General features: G+C 41.8%; 1 protein-coding gene across 1 annotated transcript in view; it reads right to left on the bottom strand.

The window, feature by feature from the left end:
* Nucleotides 1–978: 978 nt before the first annotated feature.
* The window catches only part of GABRB1 (gamma-aminobutyric acid (GABA) A receptor, beta 1), a 369,308-nt gene continuing 353,834 nt past the window's right edge, over nt 979–16,452 (bottom strand). The window contains exon 9 of the mRNA XM_005853131.2: nt 979–4,711. Within this exon, the coding sequence (XP_005853193.1) occupies nt 4,370–4,711 (342 nt within the window). The 3' untranslated portion in view covers nt 979–4,369. The remainder of the gene's footprint in view (nt 4,712–16,452) is intronic.

Genomic DNA, 16,452 nt, shown 5'->3' with positions numbered 1-16,452 from the left:
CCCTGATGAAATCCATCATCCACTTCTAGTCTTAGGAAAAGTTCCCGGAAACATTGTGGAAGGGAGAAAGTTCAAAGGTAAAGCATTGGTGCAAATGAAGCTTTGGATTACCTGTGGGTTTTGATAAGCTCTTCCACTCCTCACCCCCTGAAAAGCACAGGTAAGTCGGTCGAGTGACTCAGAAACACGTCCACGTTCCAGGACGCATTTCCAGGAGCAGCGGGCTACAGTTTCTGTCTCTGCTGGTGCGCTGTCCCCGAGCCCCACAGGGGTGCAGCCTTCCCCGCAGTTACTGTCCCTTCCGGTGGGGGTGGGGCGTGAGGCAGTGGTCACAGACACCTGGCAGTTACACAAGTGCACACAGAACATGGCAGCGAGAGAGCAAGAGCTAAAAAGATTCTGGTTTGGACCCAAATCACTAGTCATTTCACTTCATGGAGAAAAGCAAGTGCCTTGGAAGCTGACATTATTTACAACGCTCAGAGTTTCCAGATGCCCACCCAAAGCCGAGGGCCACCACGCAGCAGGGACAGTTCAATGAACTATGTACAGAATTTACAAGGAAGTTTACATAATAGTCAACATTCCATTACCAAGTGTACCTTGTTGTTTACTTGTCTGCGTTCAGAAAACGGAGATAGTTTTGTTTGTCCTCCGCATCCCAGTAACTGCTGATTGAACCACCATGAACAAATGCTGGCACATGCCTTTTGCTTCCCTCTGGGATAAACGATTACACTTTGATTAGAAAAAAAAATGTGGCATATCACCCTTTGGTCAGATACTATTCAAAATTGTCCGTATAAGAAGTCTTGAAGATAGTTTCCTTCTAGCATTATAAATATACCTTATTTTTTGTTGTTGAACTTGGCAAATTTTAATTGCGCTCTTTTTTGAAATGAATATTTATAAAGTAGTCATTGATTTTAGAAAGTTGGAATTTAGTCATCATTTCTGTGTGTTGTACATACTGTTTGTCTAAGGAAAGTCTACTCTTGGATCCCTAAACCAAACTTTATTCTCCGCACCACATTTTTCTCTTGGCACTTTCAAAATCCTTCACTGATTGTAATGCACAATAAGATGGTTTGTATGAAAACACGTATCATTGAATCAGCAGAATGACCATCCAGTCTGCTGTTTCTATTTGGCAATGTAGAGAATGGAGGCAACAGTCTTAGGTAATTCAAGCCAAACACATCTTTACCTGGGTCTTTGCTTCACGAAGCTGGTAAGGGTAACCCACGTCACCCCTGACATGTTAAGCCAAACAACATGAGTGGAAGGGATGAATGTGTCGTCATCACTGTCCAGTGAAAGATGGGATGCATGCTGGGTTTCACAGGTTACGTTTATGACACAAGATATGTCACAGTTTATGGATTGTGAACATGGGGTCCCCTGGACATGACGGTAGCATAAGAGAGTCCATACAATTTTCAGCCTCGCTGCCACTTCAGTAATGAAGGAGATTATGGCTATTTTCATGGCAAAAAGAAAATAACCAAATAATAGTTGAACAGTAGTAACCCCTGTTTTAGGCATGGGTCTGAATCTTTCAGCAACAGGATCCGTGTGAGGGCACTTAAGAATGTCTAACAACTCTCCTGTTTTATGTACATCATTTTGGGCAAAACAAGGGAGAGAGGCAGAGAAGGACGGTATGTTTCCATGCATTTTTCAGCCTGGAGGAAGAGTGGGTGGGGTCCAAGGAGGGGAGGGTTCAGCTGGGAGGCGTCCAGAAGAAAGAAGTGGGAAAAGAGGTCATTAAACAGAAATATGGCAGCTTCTCAATTTTTTTTTTTTGGCTGCCACAGCCTCTAAAATCAGAGCTATTTAACAGGACTTGCATGATGGTGGCTGGGACCCCTTACCATCCGGAGGGCCAGACAGTGACACCATTTCATGCCTGACAGAATATTCAGGCTTACGAATTTGACAAAGGTTAATATATAAGAATTCAAAATGTTCTTTTTTTTTTCCCGTTAGAGATACATTTTCATCTACAAGCATAAAATTCTTTAGACTTTTAAGGCAAGATAAAAAAATAATAAAAATATAAATTACCTCAATCTTTTCCAAGAAGAATGATCTAAACGGATAAAGAAAAATTGTTTTGTTAAGGAACATGGATTATGGGTACTTCCTTTCTGATTTAGCATTTCACCTCTAAAAACTTTTAAAGAGCTTTGACATCAGAATGATTTATTCCTGTTAGGCATTAGCCAGAAGTCTCCCTTTCTGTGTTTAAAATAGATGGCTACACAGTGGTTCCTGGGCAGTCGTTGGAAATATTAACCTTACAGTCATTTGGGGGATTTTTACAATGGCAGAGCATCTCACCTGCCAAGGAACTAATTAGTTTCAAAATATTTATCCCCAGAAGCTAAAGATTTCCTTGACCAGGGGATTGCGAGTATACAATTAAAACCCGAATGGAAATTTGGTCCCCGTAACCCTATTAATTTCTTATGAAACCATTGAGACGATTTTCCCAGTTAAAGCAGAGTTTTTACATTTTTACTAGCGTATATTGACTACAGCCATAACCATTCATTTATTCTGGGATTCTCTTTTCCTCTTGCTTTCTAGAAGAATATCTTACAACTCTCTCTCCTTGGGCTCATCGATAGAAATTCAGCCTTATCTTTCAACGCAGGCTATAATTTCTAGCAGCTGATGCTATTGTAAACATGGACCCTCATCACAGCCTTAGGGAGAAAGCCAGGTCTTTAAGTGAGGCAACCATCCTATTATTTCCTCAACCCTTATTTTACACTCAAGGAGTAGGTCCCAATCGCCTCCATAATTGATTGGTAAACTCAGGGTCTCACACAACCATGCAAATAAAGATACAGAATTCTTTGATGTTCAGCTGAAGAAAAAAAAAAAAAGCAATGGGTCTTTAATGACATAAATGGTATGAGTCTCATCTGCAGATGGTTAGAGCGATTTAGAATCATGTGTTGGGCTACTCAGAGACGCCCCTCCTATGATGACCATGACCAAAGCAACCTATGAACAGAGATAAGGCAGAGCCGTGATGACAGCGATTAATGAGTGTAGCTAGGGTCTGGTGTAAATGCTTGAAGGCCCAGTGAGTTTGTCATTGTTGTTATCTGTGGTTTTGCCCTTTTGAAGGTTTCCTTTAAAATAGAAATCTGGCCTCAGAGAAGTCTGACACCAAAATGGGTGCAATTGCATTTCCTGAAGCAGTCGTTTCCTATTTTGGAATGCAGAGCTCAGAGAGCAGAGCCATAAGGGGCCAGTTGACGCTGGTGCAACTAGCCTATCACCATTAGAAACTGCTCTCTGGAAGGCTAAGAAATATATACTATTTGATTTAAGATTTGGCAGTTCAGGTAACTGCCCAGGCACCCTTTTCACAGCAGATAAGTCTTGCCTTCTTCATGGAAAGAGCAATATTTTTCTCAAGCAAAAATTGCTCACGATCCCCATCTTTGAAGCCCTCTTCTCCCACCCCCCTTCCTCTCACTCTCTCTGGAGCAGGAACCAGGGAAATGTGATGGCATGGCTTCATGTCAGCGTCAAGTGATTCCAGGCTAATGAATGAGTTCAGGGCTGTTCATTTGAAATAGTTTTAAAAAAAAAAGTCATTAACCCCCAAACTCCTCATTCTCAAGAAGAAAGGAAAAATGTTCTCAATGGTTACCAGGGTGGAGTCTAATGTTAATTTTAAATCAGCCTGGAAGTCTGAGAAAGAATATTTTTCAGAATGTCCGGCTCAATGGGGAGGTGAAACTGGCAAGATTGGGTTTGCATGACCTCCACCAGTGCCTGCCACTCCTCCCTCCTCTTCCTCGAGCAGAGCTGAGAGAATTAGGGGTGGGAGGAGTCTTTCTCTTTTAGGCTCCTCTTTGTTTCCTTCCTGGAAATCTGTAACTGGTCAATGGCTTTGTGTGTTTTTTCTTCTGAGATCCTGGAAATTGTGTTGTTGTTTTTGGCAGTATGAGACTGTTACAGTTTACCAGGAAGCAGCCTGCACAGAGAACTAGGCCCTCTTTTCATTCTTATTTTAAAAACGAAGCAATAAAATCCAGGGCAACTAGGAAGGACTGCTCAAGAGCTGCCTATCTAACGTCTCTCTTCGTGGGTGTTTGTAAACATGGCAATTATAGAGCTCGAAAGAGCTGATAACCTGGACCACAGTAGACTGGAAAAAAATAGTGTTGTTGTTTTCCTTTTTTGAAGTAAACATGGTGCAGTAATAAAATTGATATGCAAGACCTAAAACCAATTAGATGGCTGAATCTCTTACCTCAAAAACACAGCAGTCTCGCTGCTGGGGACCTGTGGGGTTAAAACTCAAAGGAGGAAAGCAGTTGTTTCCGAACCCTTAGGACAGACCTTAGTGTACATAGTAAAGCCAATACACGACGTTGAACAGAGAAAAGGTGATGGGGAAAAACATTCGGGACCACTTGTCTATGGAGTTCACATCAGTCAAGTCGGGGATCTTGACTTTGAGCTGCGAGGCGCGCCTGCGGATGCGCCCCTTGCCGTGCGCGTGGCGGTCCAGCGGATGCCCGTAGGCCTCGCGGGTGGCCCGGGGCTTGCGGTAGTGGATGCTGGCGCTGTCGTAAGAGTACATGGTGGTGTTGGGGTCGCTCATGCCCGTGAGCACTTCCGAGCCGCTCGTCTCGTTCCTGATTTCCAGGGTGCTGAGGATAATGTTGCCGTGGGTGTCGACCTGATGGAGAAAGAACATGCTCAGGCACAACTGCCGGGATATTCGCTTGTTTTCATTAACCTGAAACTGATGACACCACATGGGGTTCATCTAACACGGTCAAGCAGTCATCTTGCTCTGCGTGCCTCCTGGATCTGGGGATGATCTGTCTATCTATCTATCATCTATCTATCTATCATCTATCATCATCTACCTATCCTCTGCCTATCTACCATTATCTTCATCCATCCATCCATCCATCCATCCATCCATCCATCCATCCATCCATTGATGTCCACCCACAAAACACGTGTATGTGTGTATATATGCATAAACTATATAGTTATACCTGTATTTATATTTATATACTATTTTTGTCAATCACTACCACTTATTAAATCCATAGAGGTACATACAGGGTGTCCCAAAAAATGTATACACACTTAAACAGCTGATAGCTAAATTCTGAAAATAAGATGTACTTTAATAAACACTACCTTTATAATTGTTCAAAGTATATGTATACATTTTGGGGGAACAGCCGTATATACATATATTGTTTGTCTATATGTATGTATATACACATATGGTATTTTGTTGTTGTTGTTGTTGTTACAAAGGTGGCACATAGAAACTTTTAAAACTAGAAACAGGAAACTAAAATTAAAAAGTAAATATCCATTATATTACCTTGGAGTCCATTATTTTTAACATCTTGCTAGCCTCCCACTCTTTTTTTCTGTTCATATATATTTACACACACATATTCTCTGGGTGTATTTTGCTTTGCAACCCACTTTTGTCAGTTAGCAATATAACCTGGTAATCTTTCCATGTTAATAAGTATTCCTGTGATATCATTTATTAATAGCTGATATGGACAAACTATAATTGAATTAATATATTGTTAGATGTCAAGGCTTGTTTTACTTTCGTAGTATCATGTAAACAAGCCTTCAAGGAACATATTCAAGCTAAATCTTTGTGCAAGTCCATAATTATTTCCTCTGGCTAAAGCCATGAAACCTAACCTTGAGACCTCCTGACTACAGGCGAACCTTGGAGGGGCTCACACATAAAGGAAAGCCTGGGATTTCACTGCATAGACATGGATTAGGGGACCCTCTCCTTCCTTTCTGCAGTGCATTGCTTATCAACCACAACTATTGTTTTTAAATTCTGAGGACACATGTCCTGGGAAGATAGTAGTGAACAAAACAGGCAAGTCCTTGAACATTCTTAGGGAGAAAAACGTTATCACATGGGAAACAGTATGGAGGTTCCTCAGAAAATTAAAAATAGAGCTACCATATGACCCAGCAATTTCACTTCTGGGTATTTAGCTGAAGAAAATGAAAACAGTAACTCAAAAAGATATCCGTACCCCATGTTCATTTCAATAGTATCTATAATAATAAAAGTGTAATATGTTAATTAGACTGGACATCCTTCCGGGGCTGCTGCTGCAAGGGCTGGGGCGGCGGCCGGAGCGGCAGTCAGGGCTGCTGCTGCCTCGGCCCTCGGAGCTCCTTGCATGAATTTTGTGCATCGAGCCTCTAGTTTACTATAACAACCTGTGTCCATGGATGGATGGATGAATAAATAAATTATCCTATATAATAAAAGCCTAATATGATAAGTGTCTGACTGTTCGACCAGTGACATGCACTGACCACCAGGGGGCAGACACTATGACCAGTAAGTTAGCTTGCTGCTGGGTTCCAGCTGATCAGGACTGGGCAAGATTGGCTGGACACACCCTGGAGCCCTCCTGCAGTCCCTCCCTGGCCGGCCAATCTTCCGCGGTCCCTCCCTGGCCTCTAAAATATTTCTTTTAATTAATTTTCTTTCAATATGCACAAATCTGTACACCAGGCCTCTAGTATATATACAATTCAGCCATAAAAAAGAATGAGCTCTTTCCATTTTCTCCAGCATGGATGGGCCTTGAGGGTATTATGTTAAGTGAAATAAGTCATATAGATACCAAATACCAAATGATTGCACAAAAAACAAAAAGCCAAGAACTCAGAACAACCCAAGCTCACATAAAGAGAAGCAATTGGCAATTGCCAGAGGTGAGGGGATGGAAGGTGGATGAAATGGGTGAAGGGAGTCAAAAGATAGACTTCCAGTTATAAATAAACTAGAGGCCTGGTGCATGAAATTTGTGCACTCGGGGGGGGGGGGGGTCCCTCAGCTCGGCCTGTGCCCTCTTGCAGCTTGGAGTCCTCGGAAGATGTCTAACTGACAGCTTAGGTCCACTCCCCACCCACTCCCCGCGGGGAGCAGGCCTAAGCCAGCAGTCTGAAATCCTTAGTGCTGCCACGGAGGTGGGATAGGCTCCTGCCACTTCCACTGCACTCACCAGCCATGAGCCCAGCTTGTGGCTGAGCACTGCTCCCCCTGTGGGAGTTCAATGACCCACCAGGGTGCAGCTCCTGCATTGAGCGTCTGCCCCCTGGTGGTCAGTGCGTGTCATAGCAACCAGTTATTCTGCCATTCAGTCGATTTGCATATTAGCCTTTTATTATATAGGACTAGGGGTCTCTCAGCCCGCCCTGCACCCTCTCCAATATGGGACCCCTCGGGGGATGTCCAACTGCCGGTTTAGGCCCTATCTCTGTGGGATCGGGCCTAAACCAGCAGTTGGACATCCCTCTCGCAATCCGGGACCACTGGCTCCTAACTGCTTGCCTGCCTGCCGGCCTGATCCCCCTAACTGCTCTCTCCTGCCAGCCTGATCGCCCCTAACTGCCTCTGCCTTGGCCCCGCCACTGTGGCTTTGGCCGGAAGGACATCTGGAAGGTCGCCCGGAAGATGTCCGGTCTAATTAGCACATTATCCTTTTATTAGTATAGATAAGTCATGGGGATGAAATGTACAGCATGGCAGCTATGGTTAATAATACTGTATTGCATATTTGAAAGTTGCTATGAGAGATCACAAAAGTTCTTATCACAAGAAAAAATATTCTGTAAATATGTCTGGTGATGGATGTTAACTAGATTTGTGATGATTTCATGATATATACAAATATCAAATCATTATTTTATATACTTGAAACTCATAATGTTGTATGATGATTATACTTCAATAAAAATACAATAAAATAGAAATTATGTGAAACCTTAACATCTTAAATAGAACTGGTCAGAGGGGAAAAAAAAGCAAAACTGAAGTTGTGCAACAAGAAGAAAGTCTACCTCACAACTGTAACATAGAATCCCGCCCCAGTCTCCAGTCTGCCTTATAGATTTTGGACTTGCTGTTTTCTACAACCACATGAGCCAATTCCTTAAAATAAATCTCCTTTTGTGTCTAAGTTTGTTCTGTTTCTGTTGGTTCCCTTTTTCTGGAGAACCCTGAGTGATAGAAAGACTAGTGTAAAATTCATAAGGGTGATTTAAAATTTTTTTTAATTGATTGATTAAGATATTACATAACTCCCTCAGTCATGCCCTCACCCCCCTGGTGTCTGTGTCCATTGGTTAGGCTTATATGCATGCATACAAGTCCTTTGGTTGATCTCTCCCCCTTCCCCCCACCCTCGTCATAAGGGTGATTTTTAAATGTCTAAAATCCACAAAACATTGATCTGATGGCTGTGTTTTATCCCTCAATGGAAACCCTATGCAAACATGCAATTCATTTTCTATCTTGGGTCTATCCTTTCTCCCACCCTCTCACTCTCTGTCTCCCTCATCCTCTCCTCTCTGCCCCAGCAATATCCCCTAAACAGTGCCTTAGGCTGTGAAAAATGTTGCCACTCACTGAATATAATTGTTCCGGATATTTCAAATATATAAACATAGCAGAACTCATTTCAGTGTAATTGGAATAAAATATAATCTTGTTTTCAGTGGCAGTTTTAAAGCCCTGTTGAGAAATACCTCCAGGCTCAATCTACTTTGCAAACAGAAAATCATTTCCTTCTTGCTAACCGATTCAATTAGATTCATATTCACTAAGTGGGTCTGAAGCACAGAGCAGGAAGCCGAGTGAAGTGATGCTGGCCACAGACTGAGCTGCCCTCCAGAAGCCTGCAGTCTATGCAGTGCAGCTGTCCAGGGGAATGGCCGCTCCCCCTGCAGAGAACAGAGAGCCACACAGCCCAGCTTCCATCTGCCCATCCCACTCCTATAATGCACCACGTTTACGCTGTTGCTGTTACTCATTTGTTCTTACCAGGGCTGCCCACCCTCAATTCCTTGGTCTCAAATTCCTAAAATTTTTTTTGGGGTGGGCATGTAAAGGGAATCAGAGGCTTTGCAGGAGACGATTTACATGTCTCTTTACTTGTCTTGACAACTATAGGCAGAAGTGGAAACTTTAATGTTCCTAGAAGCAATAAAAGGTTAAGCATAAACTTACATAAATCTAAACACCGCATATATTACTCAAGAAATAGAGAAGAGCCCTGATCAGTTTGGCTCAGTGGATAGAGTGTCGGCCTGCAGACTGAGGGGTCCCGGGTTCAATTCCAGTCAAGGGCATGTACCTTGGTTGCGGGCACATCCCCAGTAGGGGGTGTGCAGGAGGCAGCTGATCAATGTTTCTCTCTCATCGATGTTTCTAACTCTCTATCCCTCTCCCTTCCTCTCTGTAAAAAATCAATAAAATATATTTAAAAAAAAAGAAATAGAGAAGATAAAAGATGAAGATAAAATGAAACAACTGCCCATTTTCCAGAACATTGCTCAGGTAGACACATTTACCCTGGAACTCTTTATTTCTCTCACTTCTCTCATTCAGTGGATTAGCAGATCCTAATGGCTCTGTTTTGGAGAAACAGATTCTAACCACTTCTCGCCACCGTCAACTCTTGATGCCTAATTGATCTCCCTCTTTCCAGGAATGAGCCCTCTGGTCTTTTCTCTGCATAGCAGCTGGAGTTATCCTTTTAAAATGTAATAGAGATCATGTCTCCTCTGTTTGGATCTTCTAGCTACTTCCCAAGAATAAAATAAATAGAATAGAATAAAACCCGTATTTCCCATTTGAATCCACAAAGCACCCTGTGATTTGGCTCCTGCAGGCACCTCTGCCCTCCTTTCCTACCACTCTACTCTGCCCCTTGAACTCTCTGCTCCAGTCATATTGTCCTTTTGTTGGCTGTCCCTTCATGCCCCAAGTACTCAGGGTATTTTTCACCTGCTGTTCCCTCTCTCCTGGAATGCTCTTGCCCAGGTTGTTACCTGGCTAGCTTCCCATCATTTTCTTCACCACAGTTATCATCATCTACCATTAGATCATGTATCTACACAATTGTTGACGACCTCAACTGAAATGTAAGTTCTAGGAGAACAGCTGCTTTTTTGTTGCTGTTGCTGTTCATCATTATATAGTCCCCTTGCTCTTCCAGAACCAAGCCTGAGATACTCCAAAGGAGGGGCTGACAAATGTCTGAAGAATATGGAACTCTGAAACTCAGACTTGGAGCCATCTCTCTGAGCTCTGTTTGAGTTTCAATGGCCCAGGACTTCTGCAAAACTATAGGAGGAGCACCAGCTCAGCCTGAGGCACGAGGGAAAACATCAGTCAAGAGGTGCCTCTGGGCAACAAGCCAAAGCAAAGGTTCCACAGAGTGAAAACCTGGCCATTTGGGAAAATTATGTTCTAATTCTGGAGCCCAATGCTGTTGGTGAAGGGGAGAGGGATAAGAAATGAGGCAAAAGAAGAAAGCAGAATGAAACCGTGGGGACCTTGTATCCCACATTAAGGAGTCTGGATCTTTTCCTCCAGGCAAAGAGTCTGAGATGGATTATGGTGAATGACTATTGGTTTGACATACCTGATACTATCCCACCTTCCTGAAAACATTGCCCTGACAGTCTTTTGGTGCATGTTATTGAGGTGAGCTTCAGGGATCCATACGTTAACGTGAGCCTTTAATGTTTTTCATCTTTCTGGTCAGAAGAATTAATTTTGTCCTGAGAGAGGTGCTATCTAATGACACTGTTTGAATATCTGGATATAGCCACATGTGAACCCATCAGTTATACTGGCTCAAAAATCCTCCTCTCCCTTTCTGTTTCTTAAGCCAGTTAAGTAAGTTTGATTTCTTTCTTGTTTACCAAAATAATCCTAATTGTGTGTAGAAGAAAATAAGCAATAGTCACCAGATAGAAAATAAGAGATAGAGAGACAGATGAGATGAGAGAGATAGTTTAGATAGTTGAGATGTGTGTGTGTGTGTGTGTGAGAGAGAAAGAGAGAGAGAGAGAGAGAGAGAAAGAGAAAGAGAGAGAGAGACTTGGAAATTATTATTTGACATTTGACTGTCAAAATTAGATAGGATTAAGCAAAGGCTGAACCAAGTCAGATTTGGGAAGGGATTTGAGGGCCAAAGGTCATGAACTGTCAACACAGATTTATCTGCAAATCAAGATGCTAGTCAGAATAGCTAAAGTTTCATCAAAGGCCGAGGGAAGTGTCCTAGTGGCTTGAGGGCGATGCAGTGATGTGGGGCCCTGGGCCTAGGCTCAAAGGCTAGTATAAATATCCAGCTGTTGCAAGCCAGACTTAAGGAGAGAGCTGTTTACTTTCATATGCACTTTGTACCTTAGAATTAGTCATAATACAAAGCTTATTTACATTTACAAATTTGTCTAGAAGTGTAGGTGTCTAAAATGTAGATGACTCACCACAGAGAATAAAAATCTGGAGAAAAGAGTCCAGATTACAGTATCAATATCTAATTTGAAGGGAAAATTCTGTGTTTTGTTTTGTTTTGTTTTTTACTTCTGGGGTTGCAAATGCACATTTGGTATGAATCTTCGGCAGATCGTACCCATATCCTTCGTGACTTAAAATGATTTTGAATCAGTCTCTGATCAAGGATCATCCATGTAACAACAACCATCTAATCTTAGGTTGATCTGTTGCCAAATGGGCAGGCAATATGGCCAGTAGATACAACCATATATGTTCCAGGTTAGTATAAAAGTGGCTCAGGACCAGAAGTGGCTTCCTTACAGTCTCATTGTATTATGAAATGTGTCTTTCAAAACTCTAAATACCATCTCTAGTTTCAAATGATGCCTGAGGGGTTCATGAATCTACAGCCGTTATCACCTTGGAGGTTGAAACTCTCCTAATGTCTGGATTCAGCATCTGTACTCATATAAAAAGATGCTTCAGTGTGGCTGGCAGCAAAATAAATCAAGACAAAGCAAGCACTTCTGAGGGTTCAGTAGAGCTGCCCCTTGACATGACTGCCCAGCCAAGGCCATCAAAAGTAACGTGTAATAAATGATCAATGCCACTCTCTGCTCCAGGGCACCAAGGCAAATATTAGGGAGCCCTCAGATGAACATTCTCTGGGACCACAGCACATATGTCATTTGAATTCAACTGTGTACAAGTATCTAAAAGGAAAGAAAAGTATCAACCAACCATTAAATGAAAGGAAAAATCAAATTTTTTCTAGTTTTAAAAATTCAACCAGGGGGTAGCATTTTTAAATACCACACAGGTTGCATTATTATCTTCTCTCCTGGAGATGATACACTGAACAGATGAAGTAATACATTTGTGTTGTTATTGGCACACTGTCTGTCTGAGCCCCTGGTTTTAGAAGAGGCCAAGGAAGTTGGGATCTGGAAAAGCTGAGCAGCTGCAGGGATGATTATAAGTTGCCCGAGATGGAAACACTGTGTTACTATTCCAAACAAATATAAGAAGGTTACAAAATCTTAGCCATGACACTCCTTTAAAGATTAAATCTATCTGAAGTCATATGATATGATTCCCTATAAGTTGCCCGAGATGGAAACACTGTGTTACTATTCCAAACAAATATAAGAAGGTTACAAAATCTTAGCCATGACACTCCTTTAAAGATTAAATCTATCTGAAGTCATATGACACTATGATTCCCAAAGAATGGCAGAGGTTGATATAAAACATCTTTAGGAAATGTTAAAAATCAAAGTGATAGAAACAGTAAGAAAGGGCAGAAATTAAAGGGGACTATAGTCTCTTTTTCTTACTTTTATGACTATATAAGGATTTTATAAGACATTATGATGTACTACTTAATACCTTGTGTGATATCTAAGAACTCATCTTGAACAATTACTATTTGGTATTTTCTCTGTTCCAGGAAAGAACAATAAACATAATAGAGTGCCTACCCTTGGGAAGCCTATCTATCATAATAAAAGTGTAATATGCAAATTGGCCGAATGATTGGACAGCAGGATGACCATCCGGACGACCTTCTGGACGACCACGCTATGACATGCACTGGTGCCAGGCCAGCCAAGGCGGGTGTGATGTGATTGGTCGGGGGGCCCTGCCATCGCCCCACAATTGCCCCGCAGAGGGAGGCCCAGGCCACCGGCCAGTAACGCTGTGGCGGGTGTGTGGGACTGGCCAGCGATCGCCCCACAAAGGCAGGCCCAGGCCAGTCAAGTGATCGCACCCCACGGCTGTTGTCCACAGAGGGAGGTGACCAGTGGCAGGGGCGGGGCCAGCTGCTGGCAGCTGGGGGAAGGAAAGCCCTGATCCCCTGCCAGGCCTAGGGACCCTGCCTGAGGGGTCCTGCATTGTGAGAGGGCGCAGGCCAGGCTGAGGGATACCCTCCCCTCCCCCCATGTGTGAATTTCATGCAAAGGGCCTTTAGTACTCTAATAATGAGTTAGGCATTAAAAGATAACTACACAGATAAATATATACTCAATAGAGGTCGGGTACATGAAATTCGTGCACTGGGAGGAGAGGCCTCAGCCCAGCCTGCACTCTCTCGCAGTCTGAGACCCCTCGCTCCTTACCGCCCACCTGCTCACTGCTCCTTACTGCTCAGCTCGCTGCTCCTTTGCACTGTTGTGGAGGCGGGAGAGGCTCCCGCCACCGTTGCTGCGCTTGCCAACAGTGAGCCTGAGCCTGGCTTCTGGCTGAGTGGCACTCTCCCTGTGGAAGGGCACTGACCACCAGGGGGAAGCTCCTGTGTTGAGCGTCTGCCCCCTGGTGATTAGTGTGCATTATAGCGACTGATCATTCTGGTTGTTCTGCCGTAATGGTTGCTTAGGCTTTTATTATTTAGATAATTGTGATAAGTCCCATGGAGGAAGAACACAGGATGTCATGAGGATAAATAATAAGGGTACCAACTGCAAACTAACAGAAGGTTGTTAGTTAAGGCATCCCTTGAGTTAGTAGCATTTATGGAAAGAACTGGTACATTGGAAAAGTTGAGAGAAGGCCAATATTGTCTTCAATTTTACTAATTCTTTCTTCTGCTGTATAAAATCTGGTACTAATCCATCTAATTCTTTTTCAATTCTATAATTTCCATTGGTTCTTTGTTACAGTTTCTTTTATTTTTCTCCTGAGACTCGCCATCTCTTCATGTATTTTATTAATCTTTTCCTTTGGTCTTTATTTTAACCATTAAACAAATATTGTAGATTCCTGAAAAGTTTCAAAAATAGCAGAGAGGTTCCGTGTGGCCTTCACCCAGTTTCTCCCATCACTAACTCCTGGCAACCACTAATTTGTTCTCCATCTTTATAATTTTATTTCAGGAGTGTTAGATAAATAGAACCATACAATATGTAATCTTTTAATACTCAGCATAATCCCCTTGAGAGCTAGCCAAGTTGATGCATGTATCAATAGTTCATTATTTTTATATTATATATATTATATATAGTATAATATGTTTTTATATTGTATATATTATACTAGAGAGGGAGGAAAGCAGAGAGAGCGGGAGGGAGAGGGAGAGAAAGAAAGAGAGAGAAACATTGATGTGAGAATAAACATCAATTATTTGCCTCCCATACATACCCTGACCAAGGATCGAATCTGCAACCTAGAAATGTGCCCTGACCAGGAATTGATCCCACAACCTTTTTAGTGTATAGGAGGATGCTCCAACTAACTGACCCAGCCAGCTTAGCTAGATGGGAACATTTAAATTATTTATTAGCCAGTCAGTAAGTTCTCTTCAGAGCAATATATATTACTTGTATACATCTAGATATGATATGATATATTAAGTTTTTTTCCTGTCTTTATTTTTCCCTTAGCACCTTAGAAAATTCTCATATCCTGGTATGGAATCATGGCAAATGCTCCACAAAACTGGTTAAAATTTGTTTTATAATCTTTTTATTTTACTGAAATAAATAGATTTCAGTTTGCTTGACCTTTCCATTTAATTACTCTCTATAGAACATTGCTTTTCTAGCCAATTGAAAGGGCATTTTCTCCTTTGTACCTTCACAGTTCTACCTATTTTTTAAGTGTCTACCCAGTTCATATCTTCTGAATTTTCCTACCAGTTCTACTCTGCCACTTTATGTAAGGCATTTCTTTATGTTGTATCAGTTATCAGCCATTCCAAGCTATACAGAGTACTAGCTAATAGAGTTACGAGGCAACTGAGATGGGGATGGGAATAGAAAAGAGGTGGCCTTGAAAACTACGGCTAAAATACTTCTATAGCTATTAGGGCTGCAATCAGACAGTGGGAAGCTTCTTCCTTTCAGATATATTCCTCACAATAAATGCCATCCGGCCTCATTTTATAATCCCATCACCTCATAGGAGTATACTTTTCTTTCCCAGCAAGATTAGAGGATTCTTGAGGGCAAGTATCATGCCTATTCCTTCACTGTTAGCATCCAGTTTAGTGTTTCACACAAGAATACAAATTTATTTGCATGCATTGGTTGGAATTTTGACCATGTGGCTGAGTCCGCATGTTTCCTTTGCTTATAACTTTCTAATTATCTGGCAGTGCTTGTCCAAATTTGAGATCCTACAAAAGAGCATGAAGATACAACTTGAAGACTCATAGTCTGGCTTCTGCCTGATTCTCCAGCCACATTTCATAGTCTATTTTCTCTCTCACTTACTGTGCTCTTACTACATTGGTTTTCTCTCAGTACTTTACGACATCTAGCAATTCCTGACTCAGAGCCTCGGTACTTATTTCCTTTGCCTACATGGGACAGGGTATGGTTGTTGCTTCTTATCTCTTAGGTCTCAGATCAAATGATAATTCCTCAAAGATGACTTCCTGGTCACCTGATTAAAGTCCCCTGTTGCCTCAACCTGAACCAAGCCATTCTCATCCCCATTACTGTTTTTACTTTCTTCATAGCACGTACCCGTACCTGAAATTATCCTCTTAATGCTGATTTGTGTGTATATTGCCTGTCTCCCCACGCTAGACTCTAAACTCCACGAGGGCAAGGAACTTTGTCCCATTCAGAGCAGTGCTCAGAACACTGGTTAAATGGATGGATATTTGAGTTGTCACCCTGTGTGCCATCTTGAAAACAATTTGTAGTGAATACAGTATTTCAAAGTACAAAATTTTAAACTGATTCCAGTAAAAATGGCATAGAAGAAGAGACTACAGAGATGTTTTAAAAGAATAAACAGTGCATTAATTTTAATTTAATTCCACCCACTGGGAGTATAAGTCATAAGATTGACTAATAAACAGCAAAAAGAAAAAGAGTGACAATATCCTGTCTATAATGATAATAGCTAATACTTACTGAGTACTTACTATGTTCTAGGATTTGTTTTAAATAATGAACTTAAAAAACACCTCATTTAGTTCTTATAACAAGTCTGATATAGGTATGCCATAATCGTCTCCATTTATGGATGATGATATTTAGAACTGACATTAGATGAGGAGTTACATAGGTTGATTGGCCTGAAGTTATAAAGCCAGTGACTGACAGAGCTGGGAATCTAATACAAGCAATTTGATTCCAATCTGTGTTTATAACCAC

The sequence above is a fragment of the Myotis brandtii genome, unplaced genomic scaffold (genome assembly GCF_000412655.1).
Source record: "Myotis brandtii unplaced genomic scaffold, ASM41265v1 scaffold10, whole genome shotgun sequence".
NCBI classification, from domain to species: domain Eukaryota; kingdom Metazoa; phylum Chordata; class Mammalia; order Chiroptera; family Vespertilionidae; genus Myotis; species Myotis brandtii.
This window is presented reverse-complemented; position numbering and strand designations above follow the sequence as displayed.